This window comes from Astyanax mexicanus, chromosome 1 (assembly GCF_023375975.1).
Source record: "Astyanax mexicanus isolate ESR-SI-001 chromosome 1, AstMex3_surface, whole genome shotgun sequence".
NCBI lineage: Eukaryota > Metazoa > Chordata > Actinopteri > Characiformes > Acestrorhamphidae > Astyanax > Astyanax mexicanus.
Genome location: NC_064408.1, coordinates 70,055,642 through 70,071,954, shown reverse-complemented (window position 1 = coordinate 70,071,954; position 16,313 = coordinate 70,055,642). Strand labels below are relative to the sequence as shown.

Genomic DNA, 16,313 nt, shown 5'->3' with positions numbered 1-16,313 from the left:
TTTTATAACTTAACCTTGTAAAACAGAAAAAAGAATGATAAGAGTCAAGACAGGACATTTAACAAAATCTTAAAACATGTATAATAACAACAAAGAGTTGATTAATTACATGTCAACAGAAAAGTAACAAAACATTTATTTAGACCAAATTTACACCTGATTAACTGAAAAAAAAAAAAACAACAACTTTGAAACAGGGTCTGACATAATCCCACTAAGGTCACCTCAAAACCCATGATTGACACAAGACCAGTAATGTTAAAGATTTATAAGAGGTTTGCATGCCTGCTGACTGAAGTTACTGTAGAAGGGTACACCTCCACTGTTGTTTTGAGGTGTAAATGAGATGTTTTATTTCTCTCATGAAAAAGTAATGCTTCCACCTGTGTCAGGTTAAGCATATATATTTAATAATTCAGTGAAGCAGAGGGAACATTATATGCTGGTAATGTCACCGCTTTGGGGCATGTTATAAAATCATTTAACTGCTCTTTCAATGTGTACAATGATGTCAGTCAGTTTGGGGTAAACACTCGCCACTCTTCAGTAACAGACTAAATGCAAACTGCATCACTAATATATTAGGCAGTGTCCTGAGACAATTAAATATACATTTATATTTAAATGGCATCATCACATAAATAAAGGTGGACAAATATAGACATCTACAGCATTGCAGACTGGACAGACTAGATCAAACCCATCGTTTTCAGTGCATAAAAATACATGAATAAGCATGTATGCATGGCTTTTTGCACAAACATGGTCATTACCGTTTTTTTCCTGCTGTAGGGCACCCTTAAAACCCTTTAATTTTCCTAAAAATCATCAGTGCACCTTATGTTATGAATTTTACCATAAAGCCACTCTGCTAAAGTGCAGCATTAAACAGCAGTTTCACTTTAGTGCTCCAGCACAGAGACTGGAGCAGTATTAGCATTAGCTGCTAACCGCACTAAGCACTAGCTCTTTCCCTGTACGGAGGTGCTAATGCCGGCTAGCACTCCTGGAGCATCATTAGCATTACCAGCTAACCGCTAATGCCCCAGTCTTAGTGAAAATCTGAAAATCTAAGCTTACTGTAAGTAAACAGAAGCGCTTGTAGATTAACACCCAGCACTCATTTGACTTGAAAAGAAAATGTTTTTTTTAAGAATTACAGTTTTGTTTACTTAGTTTAGCTTGACGAGACCTGCTTCATTAGAAGGGAAACTTGGCGACACCTTTCTTCCTTATTAGTGTTGCATAAAGCGCCTTATAATCCGGTGTGTCTTGTGTATGAAAATAGATCAGAAAATAGATTTTTATTGATACCGTGCAATTAAAAAATACTGCAATTAAATTCAGGTCAAGCAATTCACAGTTCTTGATGGGAACAATATTTCACTTACTTTGTATTACTTTGTTCCTAGTCTGTGGTTTCTCGAAATACATATACCATGCACAATATTAAGCCTGAATCAAATATTTGTGTGTTACAAATATTAAGTAAACTGTCCATTCTCAGTCCCACGCACAGCACCTTGTCATTACCCATAATGCGACTGAATGTGATAATAAACTCCTTTAACAGCAATGCTCCAGATGTATTTTCACACTGTAGGTTGGTAAAATAGTCACTAAATGACAAATATATAGATATAAATTATACATACTGTTATTATATTTTTCTTTTGCTGAAATACATTTATTTTAGTGATCACAATAAGTGTGAAACTAATGACTTTCTGGTAATTAAACAATTTAATTTTTTGTTTTTGGTTAATAAATGTCTTTGTCAGGAAAAAATAGATGTAAGGAAACTTTTTGAAATGGGTATTCTAACAGCTTCAAAATTACGTTTTGCTTCTCTTGAATTAGGGAGTATTATCTATTAGGACATGTTTTAGTGACTTGAATTTAGAATCACTGCATAAAACTGAGTATTACAGGAATGAGACTGGAAAAGACTGACACAAACACTTTGGTGTACTTTGGAAAGCAGCTGAATGTTTGGAGAGCAGTGAGAAAAACTGTGTGGTTACTATGCACTCAACATAACTTATGCAGTCTCTATAAAAATGTCATGAAACATTTTGTCAGAGTGATGTACATTTGTTTATATACAAGTCCTAATGTCCGGTGATAAATAAAAAGCAGTATACACTAGTGTGTCTGTTAAATGCGCTGGTGCTCTGGGGCTGTGTATGAAAAGTCTTTGAAGTCTCCATGATTGAGGGGGATAAGTGCTTCTTCAATGGGTGTGAGGGTGGGCTCCTCTTGAGTGAAGTCAAGGTCAAAATTGTTCACATCCTCAAACGATTTCTGCAGAGCACAACATGAAAAGGTCAGAGGTTAAAAACAGTGGTGAGGTAAAGTGGTGAGCTATTTTAGACCAGTCAGCTACAATCATGTCAATATCAATGACAGTAAAGTAGTAGTTGTTGAAAGTAGCAATGGTGGTAGTGTTGTAGTTGTTGGCTAAATGGCATGACTTACTATTCGTGGCTTAAAGGGGGGTTCCAATTCTCGTTTCTTCAGCTTTTCCCAGTCCAGATCTTTGAAGAACATGTGAGCAGCGATGGCTTTCTCCCCTCCGTCCCTCTCTGTACAGCCCAGTCGACATGAAGGGTCCTTGGTCAGAAACTGAAGGAGAATAAAATTTGGTATGAGCTCATAATATTGGCTTCACTTCACATTTGAGAGCTGTAAATGCTGTTCTGTGGTGCCAGAAAGGTTGTTTGGAGAAGTGCCATGATTGGATTGCTTAAGAACATCTCAGTGGATTGCTTTTTAAGGGAATACTCCAGTTGTTTTCAACTGCAGTCTTTAACCCAGTCTGAAACATATGGTCAAGGCAAACAATGCATTTTTTCTTCCAGCTCTTAAAAAAATGAACAGAAAACTCTCTAACTTAAAACACACTGGAGTGCCCATCAGCTTCTATAATAAGCCTGTCATGAGTCACTGTGTTTTTTTAATCCATTTAAGTACAGGAAAACTCGCTGAATAATTGATCATAAAACTGTCCAACCATATGCAAAGGATGCAGCAGAGATTATGCTGAGCAATGATATGCAGAGTATTTTTCTAAAGAATCCTAAGAACTGAATGGTTCTTTATAGAGCATAAAGTGTTTCTCTGTACTAACTTTTACTAACACAAACATCTATCACACTAATTCAACGAGAGATAATTTTACACTCCACATGTACAAGCATGCTTTGTAATTATGGTGGTAAAAAGCGAACCAGGCAGCTTTTTGCAAAGTCAGGGCCATCTTTTATCTGCGGACTTTGTTTTCACTTCACAGGTCTGCTGTGTTTCTCCAGAGATAGACAAATGGGTCAGACTATTTACAAATGGGGGGAGGTCGGCAGCAAAGGTCAAACAAGGGTCAAACTCCTCTCTTTTGTGCTAACCAAGAGGATTAGAAATGTCTTTTATTGGCCCCTTGACACAGATAGAATAGCCAAGGATGTCATCTCCTTCACAGCTCTGAATGAAAGAGGAGATGAGAACACAGCCTCTTTCACAAACGGATTAGGAGGAAATGGAACCTAACTCATTGTTCTGATTGGGTAAATTGCTGTTTACTGAGTAGCCAGGGTTATTGGATTCCTGCATCCCATGATACTTAACTGACCTAACAAGTGGTTACGTTATTATAGGTGTTCCTAGTGTAGGGTGTACTTTGCAGCACGTTTTTGTCTCTGTCAGGTGTTCCTGTCTCTTGAGACTTACCCTAAGAGTCATGTTGCTCTGCCTGCACATGGCACACAATGACTGCTTTGACTGCTGTGATCAGTCTGAATACATGTATATAGCATGTGGGTGGCTAATTATGGTTAAAATACAGCCCAGATACTCTTTGAATACCATTCATTTGTGCAGGCCAACACAAACTGCACAGGAATACCGGTATAAACAGAGGAAGCATTGCATTAGGCCTCTTAGCAAGAAGAGTCAGTGAGCATGCAATGCACCAATTAAACTGCAGAGTGAAACATAAGCCTCTTCCCCTTGAGGGATCTGTCTACTGTCACATGGTGCAGAGGTTAATCCACAGAGATGCAGCTTTTTAACCCTTCCTGAAGTTAAATGGGATTGGAAATTAAATTCAGTGAGTGACTAAAAGCCTTCATAAGAATCAACCAGCTCCCTAAGCTAATAATCTTGCCTGCTCCATGTAATACTCCAATTAATCCTTTACTCCAATAGTGTGCTAGCAACAAATCTATTAACAGTCCTCCCACTTTCTTTCCTATATGCATTGTATGAACGGTACCCTCCCCTAATTGGCTCAAATAGCATGTCACGGTACAGACATGTCAAAACAAACTCTGAGCTGCAAAGTCAATGTCAAAGTCGAACAGATTACACCCTCTCCCGCTGCTTGGCCAACTATAAGCCTGGACCCTGCCTAAGGGGCCTGGACAGGCTTACGTAATGAGGTCAGTCCGGAAGAGCACTGGCCACTTATTTCTCAGCACAACAGAAGCTGAGGCAGCAGCTACTGCATGCTAGGTTTAGCATCTACTCTAGAATCTGACTATGCTATTTGAACCCTCTGCCTGGGACAGACCACTTACGTAAGAGCCCTCCCATTCCAACAAATCAGCAAACTGCAACAGCTGGTTAATGCCCTCCAAGCTGGTTACATCCACTCCCCTCCCTAGCCTCTCATGCTGGGCGGATTTTACCATTTTTCCATTTAATGCTCTTTCTCCCCTGTTTAAAATATCCAAAAACACAACTGTCTACTACTTAACTATATCTGCTGTCTGAACATAAAAAGGTGGTTCTGCCAAATAGTAGTCTAAAGTGGTTTACTACGTCAATATGTGTAAAACTGTGTAACTTTTAATTTAAATGAATCTGTTGTTTTTAAGTCTGTTAAAAAGTCTGTTTGCAATGGACGCCATAATGGCTGCGAATAGCTGTGAATATTGTGTAGCATTCAGCCACAAGATTAAAAGTTTGGTCAGATACTGCGTTGAAATAATTAGTTTTGGACCACAAATGCGGCTCCTCCCAAACTCTGTGCGCAACCATGAGCAACACAGTTTATTGGCAGTGCTTCTCTATGTAAATTGGACCTCAAAATATCTCAAAGTCAAAAAGCCATAAATTATTATCTCTTGGTTAATTACAGAAGCCACGTGCAACCAATTTCAATGTCTTTTTTTCCTTTTAGGCCCACTTATGAAGTTTTTGTGCAATTATGTTTATATATGTACACTCATCATAAGAAAATAGTTGCACCCAGAAGAAAGTATAGTAGGATTGTAGTGGCTATCAAGAACAATAAACTGACAAAATATGAAGAGATGGGCAATCTTGTTTAACACAACATGACCCAACCCCCCTTTAACTATAACTTAACTGTTATTTATCACACCTGAGTTCAGTTTTTCTTGCCACACCCAGACCTGATTCTTGCCAAACCTGTTCTCTATCAAGAAATCACTTATATAGGACCTGCCTGATCTGCCTGCCTGCAAAGTAGACCAAAAGACACTCAAAGGCTAAACATCATGCCAATATCCAACGAAATTTAGGAACAAATGGGAAAGAAAGTAACTGAGATCAGTCTGGAAAAGGTTATAAAGCCATTTGTTAAGTTTTGGGACTCCAGCAAACCAGAGCGAGAGCCATTATCCACAAATGGCGAAGACCAACCAAATTTACCTCAAGTGCGCAGTGACGACTCATCCAAGAGGTCACAAAAGAACCTACAACAACATCCAAACAACTGCAGTCCTCACTTGCCACAGATAAAATCAGCATTCATGACTCCACGATAAGAAAGAGACTGGGCAAAAATGGCCTGCCTGGCAGAGTGCCAAGATTAAAACCAGTGCTGAGCAAAAATAACATTAAGGCTCGTCTCAATTTTGTCAGAAAAGATCTTGATGATCCCCAAGACTTTTGGGAAAATACTCTGTGGACTGACAAGAGAAAAGTTCAACTTTTCGATGGCGTGTGTCCCATTTCATCTGGCATAAAAGTAACACCACATTTTAGAAAAAGAACATTATTCCAACAGTAAAACATGGTGGTGGTAGTGTGATGGTCTGGGGCTGTTTTGCTGTGTCAGGGCCTGGAAGACTTGCTGTGATAAATGGAACTATGAATTCTGCTCTCTACCAAAAAGTCCTGAAGGAGAATGTCCGACCACCTGTTTGTGACCTCAAGCTGAAATGAACTTAAGTTCTGCAGCAGGACAATGATCCAAAACACACCAGCAAGTCCACCTCTTAATGGCTAAAGAAAACAAAAAAAGAAGACTTTGGAGTGGCCTAGTCAAGGTCCTGTCCTGAATCCGAATGAGATGCTGTGGCATGACCTTAAAAATATGGTTCATGCTGAAAACCCCCCAATATGGTGGAATTACAATAATTCTGCAAAGATAAGTGGAGCCAAAATTCCTCCACAGTGTGGTGAAAGACTCATTGCAAGTTTATTTGCTAAATTTATTTGCAGTTGTTGCAGCTAAGGGTGGAACAACATTTTTTGTTTCTACCTTAATTTAAAAACTGCATTTTGTGTTTACTTGTGTTTGTATTTTGTATTGTATTTTTTATATGTTTGATGATCTTAAACATTTAAGAGTGACAAAAATGCAAAAAAGATATCATGAAGGGGGCAAACACTTTTTTTACACCACTGTATATCACCTATAATATCACCTATTATATCTCATGTGGAACCATAGGTGGCTGTCCATAAATTTTGCACTAGAATTGCACTAGTCAGAGACATGGCAAAGGAGAAGGCAGACTTTACATGCAGGTACTTGCATGTTGATGTAGAACCATGATGTGGAATTTTTGATGATATCACATCTTTTTGTTACAGTTATACGCACATTTAGCATATCTGCATGACTGCATTTAGCATAAATGCATGAAGAGAAATGAACAATGGTACACTAATTTATACTAAAAATATATAAGGAAGAGATTTATACATTGGGCAATTAGCACAGATGCTGAACATGACGTCACTGTGGCTAACAAAGAATCTGTTGTTCCTCTAAAGAAGCTTGTCAGACGAAGTTTAATGACTCAAACCTTTACCTTTGTCCTAGTTTTGCTGGGAACTTGATACAAGCAAAACACTCAGGTTTAGACATGAAACATCTATCTGTCTGCCTGTCTATCAACAGCATACATCTGTTTGTACTAAAAAATCATCCCAGAATCTTTAAAAAGAACTCTTTATACTTCAGTAATTACACTGACATGGCAAAAGTTATGGCATAGCATTATATAAACTGATTTGGAATTGTTAATTCAGAGAAAAGCTTCAGAATGTCAACACATATATAATTTGTGAGTGAGGTTAAAACACTTGCCAGCGAACTTATGAGAAGATGATGTGAATTATCAGGGTAAAAATTTACAAAGCTATGCAGACAAATAATTTATAGCATCAAGTTACATTAAAATTAATACTAATATGGAATTCCAAAACTTGTATATAGTTCCTGTTCCAATAGTCATAGTCTTGAGTTTTTACCATCCAATCACAAAGTTTTTTAAAAGTTTTTTTTAAAACTGCGTTCAAAAAAACAAAACAACCTGAAGCAAATCTGCCAGAAAGTGTAGGTAACATTAAAACAGTGGACATAACAGATTTTACTACATGTATTGTTTAATAAGATTTGCAATTAACTGTATTGCAAATTGAATTATTGTGAAGGTTTTGTTGCATTCACAAGATTATAATATTTATTTAAACATACTACTTTATGTATGTAACCCCATATTTTAAATATTTTTACAGTAAAATTATAATAAATTTAATGAATATAACAACTGTATCACGATTATACACTAAGTATTAATGTTAAAGTACAAATATGCTTCTTGTTTCTATCTTTTGTAAGAAGCACATACAAGAAGCTTCTAGTATAGTACATTGAATATACATATATATTTTAATATACTGTACTACAATTTTTAGACTTTTTTATTTGAAATTTAAATGTGTTATTTAACACTGTATCATATAATGTACTTATATCTATATTTTCCAAATTATAATTACAGAGCATTGGACACTTATAATTAATATATATTATATATATATATATATATATATATATATATATATATATATATATATATATATATATTAATGTAATTCCTAAATATATTTTTAAAACATTTTACCTATGTAGTAATTTAATTTACTTTCTAAAAAGTTGCATGATACATTGTACAGGGAATTACTGTAACAGTTGTTTTTAACATACTTTGCTAAAAATGTACAAAAGTATATTTGGAAGTGAGTTTTTTAGAAGTACACTGAATAACATTAAACTTAATGTATTTAAAATACACTGTATTGTGTTTTTTAAAAAATATGATCAAAGTTTACTTTGATGAAGGCATAATATTAATGTACTTTTAATATATATTTTAGGTAAGTACATAAATCTGTTATATTTAGTATCTAGTATATAGTATATTTACAACATGCTTAGATATTTCTCAATATGTTTTAAGTACAATTAAGCATATATTTTTTTCACCATGGTAGTTTTGTCAGGTACTAAAATGGAATGATTTATTTTGGATCACAAAAACCTTCCAGCTCACCCCAAAGGTATTCAAATGCTGTGGTGACCCTAGGTCTATGTGTGGCTTCTCTAGAGCAACCTATTTGATTGCCAATGCTTTTCTATGTAAATGAAACCTCACATTTTCTGAAATTCAGCTTAGCTCACCCCTTTAAGGATGTCTTCTGCCTCGTTGCTGAGCCAGGACGAGTAGATCACTTCATCTCTGAGAATGCTCTCAAAGAGCTCGTCTTCTGTCTCAGCCTCGAATGGAGCATGCCCAGACAGCATCTCGTACAGGAGCACCCCCAAAGCCCACCAATCAACAGACACACCGTACTGTTCCTCCTGGATGATCTGGGAGAAATAGAGAGAAATCACATCACATATCACATCAGTATACACATTCATTACATGCTATTTTCATGTCTTCTCTATGTCTTTGTAACAGTTTTTTACCTCCGGGGCAATGTAGTCTGGTGTCCCACAGAACGTGTTTGTCCGCACTCCATTACAGATCCCTTCCTTGCACATGCCGAAGTCTGCCAGTTTACAGTGGCCATCCTTGTCCAAAAGCACATTGTCCAGCTTCAGATCTCTATAACAGGCAAGGCAAGGCAAGTTTATTTATTTATTACAAATTAGAAAATACACAGAGAGGTCAAATTAAAAAACATGTAAAAGAATAACAGTAAAAATGGAAATACAAACCTAAATAAGATTCAAACATGATTAAAACAAAGAGAAGTAAATTAAAAACATGTAAAAGAACAACAAGGAATTTAAATTTAAATAAAATAAGATTAAAGCATGAATAAAACATAGTATAAAAGTGCCATTATAGAATAAAAGTGTGCGGAGATGCAGTGTTTTAAGCTAAGCTGAAGGCCTGATTAAACATGTAGGTTTTTAGTCTGGATTTAAAAGTGTTTAGTGTTGGTGTGCTTCTAATGCTCTCTGTTAACTGGTTCCATTTAAGGGCAGCGTATTAGCTGAAAGCTCCCTCTCCATGTTTAATTTTTACTTTAGGTGGCTCTAACTGACCAGTTCCTGATAATCTGAGAGTTCTGCTTGGCTCATATTGCTGAAGAACATTAGATAAATATGCTGGTCCTTTAGACATTTATAGACCAGCAACAGTACCTTAAAGTCTTTTCTGTAACATACTGGTATCCAGTGTAATGATTTAAGGATGGGTGTGATGTGCTCCCTTCTTTTACTCCTAGTCAGAACTCTGGCTGCTGCATTCTGAACAGCAAGTATACAATGAACAATGAACAATTTTTCATGCAAGGAGGAGCACACGATTTCTTGTTGCAGAGAGATTGATGGAATTCCAACAAAGGGACGAAGCCCAAGGTTAATTCTCGCACAAGAGTTATTAACTATAAAGCAGCTGAAATTACATGATGTCACTGCAAACCAGCCCTGAGTGTGTACTTTAAAGCAAATGTTAAACACACACCAAGTAACTCTGTACTCTGAAGATAGCCCAGAAGATTACACTACAACTGGAATCATTTAAAAGCAGGTTTCACAGATGGAAAAAGAGAGAAAAGCCACAAAAACTTCAGGCCCAGCAAATACATGCAGTTTCTCACGCTTACAGTGGCACAGAGGCTTTGCCACACACACTGCAAGGCATACGCACTATCCTGGGCATCACCACAAACCAAAAAGATGGTGAGGCTGCATAAAAAGCATAAAAAGCCTTTTTATCTAGTTACTGTCCAACCATATGATTGACAGGTGTAAAACCAACGCCCTAATTTACCCAAAACCTTCACCATGCAGTATCGTCCCCCAGAGAGTTCACCAAGTTCACCAGCTTTGCTTATGTGCACAATTTAACCACAGTGGAACAGTGTGAACATTAATTAAAAACATTAATATCCCATTTCTAATACGATGACTACATTCCCCAAATTAAGGGCGTAGCAAATTTAACACTTAATTAAACATGGTTGTGTTTTGACACAACATATTTTTCAATAAGGCAATAATCTCTATTAGCTCTATAATGTCTCGCATTAATATATTCTCCTACATGGTCATTTGAGATCACAGGATTTCAATGTGTGTGTGAGGTAAATATACTTAAATATATAATATTTTTATATCATATGCCCCACCCTTCTCATTTTTTATTTATGTAACAAATTTTTATCACATTTTCTCCCCAATTTACACAGCCAATTACCCAACCCATTCATTAGGATTCCCCCTATCACTAGTGATGCCCCAACACCAGGAGGGCAAAGACTAGCACATGCCTCCTCCGATACATGTGAAGTCAGACTCCGCCTCTTTTCGAACTGCTGCTGAGGCAGAATTGCCGGGTATCATCACATGGCACTCGGAGGAAAGCGCAGCGATTCAGTTCCGTTACATCAGCTCACAGATGTCATGTGCTGAGTGGCATCACCCTTTGGAAATATGAGGGGAGAGAGTGCCACCCAGAGAGAGCAAACCCGTCAGTAAATGTTAATTTCAGGTTAAATGTTGGTCATGACATCAGATGACAAAAATGTACGTCAGGATAACGTCTAATACTGTTATGTGCCTGCAGGGAGGTCAGTTGTGCTCTCTTGTTGTGCCGCTTGATGTTTGTGGCAGTGCTTAGCCCGCTGGACCACTCGGAGCCAGAATCACAGTTTTAACTATCAATATGTATGAAAATTTGGTCCAAGTCAAATGGCTATAATGGGAGTCAGCTAAGATTATCCAAACGAGAAGTTGCCAACTGAACTCTACTAGCTTTTACAAATTACTGGCCACATTAGCAACTATTTCTTTTTTTTCTTTTTTTTTTCTAATTTTTCCCATTTTCTCCCCAATTTACAAGGCCAATTACCCAACCCATTCATTAGGACTCCCCCTATCACTAGTGATACCTCAACACACCAGGAGGGTGAAGACTAACACATGTTTCCTCCGATACATGTGAAGTCAGCCACCGCTTCTTTTCGAGCTGCTGCCGATGCAGCCGATGCAGCTCGGTACATCAGCTCACAGACGCCCTGTGCTGCAGACATCACCATAGGATGATCTACCCACACAGAGGGAGCAGGGCCAATTTTGCTCCCTCTAACGCCGGCAGCTTGATGGCAAAGCTGCATGAGCTGGGGTTCGAACCGGCGACCTCCTGCTCATAGTGGCAGCGCTTTAGACCGCTGGACCACTCGGCGCCCCCACATTAGCAACTATGAGTGAAGTGCTTCTTTGAATGCATTTTGTTCCAGCCCCAAAGGAGGGGGGGTGGTGAAAGGATAATAAAATCATTAGTGCACTTTAAACAAAGCAGACCAGAGGACTGGGAGGACAACTCTCCGCAGATTAGATTAGAAAGAGATTAGCACTGGATTATATTGTGTCTGCTCCTAATCAAAGATTATGGGTCAGCAAGATGACACAGAGGGACCTGGATAATTGCTGCTGTTTTCTACAGCTAGAGCATTCTGTTACTGTGTTAATGTGATAAACAGTGCATGTTTTGACTGAAAATGTGATCGTAAAGCAAGCCTGTGTGTAGAACCGTGTTTGTGTGTGCACAAAGGGGGCTTTTTTCCTTTCATCTTCTCTGCCCTATGACAAATTCTGCGGGTAAACAGCTTATGTAAGTGTGATTCCATTCTGCCACATAGCACTGGGAGTACTACTGTGACATCAGCACACACCAACTGATCCCATGGGACACTTTCACACACTCACACACACTCGTGCACACTCCCAGAAACACTGTGCTTGTGCTAAAGCAGAGCAAAAAAAAACACTGCCACAATTAGAACTGACTTCAAAGGGTGCCACTGTGATTAGGAATGACCCTAAAGGCCAATAAAAGTGGTCATAAGGTAGGGAGGGGGTGTTCCAGACGTAAATGGCACTGTGCATGTGGTTTCCTAAGACATTACAGAAACAGGCCCTGCATGAAAACCATATAAACTGCAAGAGGCCCAAAAGAAACATTCAGACACAAAGAATTAAGTTTGAGATCTTGAGGAGGCTGGACTGGGTCATGTGACAACAAAGGCACAAGAGCCAGGAAATTCAGCTTGCTCAACTACGGGAAGGAACTTTCATCTGGGGGGTTGGGCAGTATCCGTAAGATGTGACAAATTGGGCAAAGGCAAGTGCAAACAAATCCATACTCAGACAAAAAAAAAATACTAGATGCATGCCACTGGTAAAAATATGACCTATATTTTGAGCAAACATAAAACAGCTTACAATTTAATGACATGTGACAAATAGTTCAGATTAATGCAAGGAAATTAAACCTCACTTCCTGTAGCAGCTGGTTGACCCATGTTACTTCCTCTCCTAAGTGCAGAAAGTATTAGCAAATCCCTATTCGCACAGTTTGGTATCTGTGGTTGCGATATCTAACTAGGTCTCATGGGGCTACAGGTGACGTGCTTACCGGTCTCTATGACTGGAACGCCATTGCTGTCCCAATTCTCTGGCACTGCACCACTTAACTATGCCTCATTAACTACAGCAGGCTTCTCTGAGGCTTGCCAGAGACCTCATGCGGATTTCTCTGGAGAACACTTCTGCAGGTGGTAACCGCAGCTGCCTGGATCATCTAAAAGTCCACTATACATTAAACTGAATGACATTAATCAGCGCACTTTCACGGGTGGTCAGTAGGGATTAAGAAAAATTTAAGTTGGCAGTGTAGCTGAGGTGAATTTCTGACTTTTTTTTTGTTGTTACAACATGTAAGATGTTTCATAGAGATGTGATTAGGGCTGCACGATATTGGAAAAATTTTACATCGCAAACGTTCTTTTTTCAGCCCATGACATCACCAGCCCCGCCCCCACCTGTGTGCTGTATCGCGTCAAGAACGATCAAGAGCTGAGAGAGAACCGAGCACTCAAAACCCGAGGAAAACAGCAAAACAACAGCAATTGCCCCTTTTAATCAGACATTTAAATTGCTTTTTAAAAGGTAAATAAGGATCTATATCTAGAATTAGGATTAAAACAGGAAATATCTGTGCAAAAATGTGCTGGACTGAGGTGCACAGCTTTCGACACGTGCGTTTACAAGCACATGAAGCGAGGTAACCGCATGGTAACCAACGTAACCGCATGGTCCCAGCCATGTGGATGGAAGCCATGCCGTTACTTCTTGTTTACCACGCACACCAGTGCGATGTGTGATGTGACTATCGTGCATGCATACATCGCGATGACGATGCTTAAATGATATATCGTGCAGCCCTAGACGTGATGCATGTAAACACTGTACTTCTTTTCCTTCTCTGACTGCATTACATACCATGTTGTTGTGCTACTTTGGTGATATGAGGTCTTGAGCTACATGCAGGAACACGTATAGTCATCTGTGTCTGTTACCACCTGTTTCTGCAAATACTCGCTCACATATTTTCATGAAATTACCCTTAAAGGTTGTTGAGTTCGAGTATATATTTGTATATAGCCTTTAGTTATGGCTGTGGAGTACCCGGCAGGCAAAGGCCCTTCGGCACAGTCTGTGTTTGTCTGTTGCAGACAGTCAGTGTTATTTATTGTGGTTTTCAGCTTCAGGTATTCTATAGTTCTTGCAGAAGCTGCTGGAAAGAGCTCAATACTATTTCTGTTTATTACAAGTGTGTATAGTGTTTATGTTTAGGTTTACACAACAGGATCAAGAGTATATTCCTTAAGGGTATGCAGTACCTTTGCTCCCCTGTGCTACTCAGATAGCTGCTGTTGTATTTGCCCTTGGTGTTAAAATGTTTTGTTGGGTTACCAAAGCTTCCTTAACTGCTTAAGAGCACTCTACAGTTAAGATATTTGGTACTTCTGATTTGGGAGTATTCTAAATATTATAAGATATCAAGTATCATAGAATTAGAAAATAGTGACCTATAAGTTCAATCAGCGGCTACCACTGGGGTTGGTGTTTTGTCAGTGTGCCAAAAGTATTTCCAAATTTTGTGCAGTCCTAGAATGATTCACAGCTTCATTAATTGGCCATCTGGTTCTAGCTGTGCTTCCTCTGGTTTTTACTAAAAGAGTTCAGTTCCTTGTAACTAGCATGACCAATATTCAGCAAAGATTCTAGTTATGTATGTACTGTAACTGTGGTAAGTTTTACATTAGTTTCAAACTTTAACATCTTTTGTTTCCTTTTGTTGCATCTTTTGTGGATGTGTTCAATGTACACAATGTAGTTTTATTGCTGGCTGCATCGTACACCATGCCAATATGCAACTTTGTTAAGGTAATATAAGGAGCCACAGGTAGATTTATTATTATATGCTGGGTTTTGCACTGCCCTGTTGTTTGTCTAGAATCACACAACCACAATTAATCTTGTAACTATTTACTTTGACTTTTCATTCCACTCATTGGACTGTAATTGTTTATCACCATGTTTTCATGTTTTCACCAGGGGTCTCAATCACAATTAATCTAGCCATTTGCTATCATCTTCATCGTAAATGATGTACAGACACATGAAAGATTTCTGTGACCTTGGCAAAAAAGTCTTACATCAGTAAAAGCAGCTGATAATGAATGTCCTCATTATTAGATGAAACCAGATTGAACGTGAAAGTACAGTACCAGAGCACTGACATGACTCTACCTGTATATGATGCCTTTGGAGTGAAGGAACATGAGAGCAGAAGTGATCTCAGCAGCATAGAACTGAGCCCGAACCTCCTCAAACCGCCGAGACTTTTGAATGTGAAACATAAGGTCGCCTCCATTAACGAACTCCATGACAAAGAACAAGCGGTCCTACAAGAGAGAGTTCAAAGTGTAAGCCTTTCAAGAATTCAAACCTTCATAAACCAAGATGGTGACCTTTTTTATATGGTTAATCCACAATTGTTGACCAAAACGTTTTTTGTTTGTTTTTGTTGTTTTTAAATTGATTTAAACACATGTTGGCATGCAGTCTTAGCAGTTCACAGTCTGTAATCATACTGTAATCTTGCAGGTGGTATTGCAGCATCCAGACTACAACAAATTGGCTAATGAACAGTTTCTACCCACAGGTTATGAGGCTTCTGAAAAAGCCATAAAACTGTAAATCCTTCCTGTCGTTCTGCCATGTTTTTTATTATATTATACTACTACTATGAACAAAGACACAGATTAACTAAGTCATATTACATATACAGTAAAAATGATAAAAATATTTTTGTCTAACATAAATTAGTATCTAGTTCCACCATGTGACAAGGCACCTTTTCGTTATATTTATTATATAATAATAAAATATAGTTTATTATAGTGTATCTGCAGAATATTTTATTTGTTTTATTAGTGAGTGACCACACGTGTTTTAAGGCCTGAATGTCTTGACATGCTCTGCAAATAAAAAAATAAAAAAATATTTTACTTGAGCTACAGCACACAAACATACAGAAGAAGACAGTAACCTTGAATAAAGTGATGCAAAAGCAATACATGTATTGCATTTTCTACCATTAAATCTTGTTCTGTGTAAAATTATATGAAGGTTCATTCAGTGGCTACCACTGGGGTTGGTGTTTTGTCAGTGCGCCAAAAGTCTTTCCAAATTTTGGGCAGTCCTAGAATGATTCACTGGTTCATCTGACTCTAGCTGTGCTTCCTCTGGTTTATATCAAAATTCCTTGTAACTCAGTTCATTGTAAATAGCATGACCAATAATCAGCAAAAAATGCATTTATGTACGTACTGTAACTGTGGAAAGTTTTTTATATTAGTTTCAAACTTAAAAATCTTTTTGTTTCCAGACGATGGGTTCAATGTACACAGAG

The 16,313-nt window shown here is 38.0% G+C and overlaps 1 protein-coding gene across 1 annotated transcript in view; it reads right to left on the bottom strand.

The window, feature by feature from the left end:
• Positions 1–112: 112 nt before the first annotated feature.
• Positions 113–16,313, bottom strand: part of prkchb (protein kinase C, eta, b) — a 32,456-nt gene continuing 16,255 nt past the window's right edge. The window contains exons 10-14 of the mRNA XM_007256664.4: positions 15,149–15,303; positions 9,008–9,146; positions 8,717–8,905; positions 2,479–2,625; positions 113–2,304 (exon numbers count right to left, since the gene is read on the bottom strand). Coding sequence (XP_007256726.3) covers positions 2,158–2,304; positions 2,479–2,625; positions 8,717–8,905; positions 9,008–9,146; positions 15,149–15,303 — 777 coding nt within the window. The 3' untranslated portion in view covers positions 113–2,157. The remainder of the gene's footprint in view (positions 2,305–2,478; positions 2,626–8,716; positions 8,906–9,007; positions 9,147–15,148; positions 15,304–16,313) is intronic.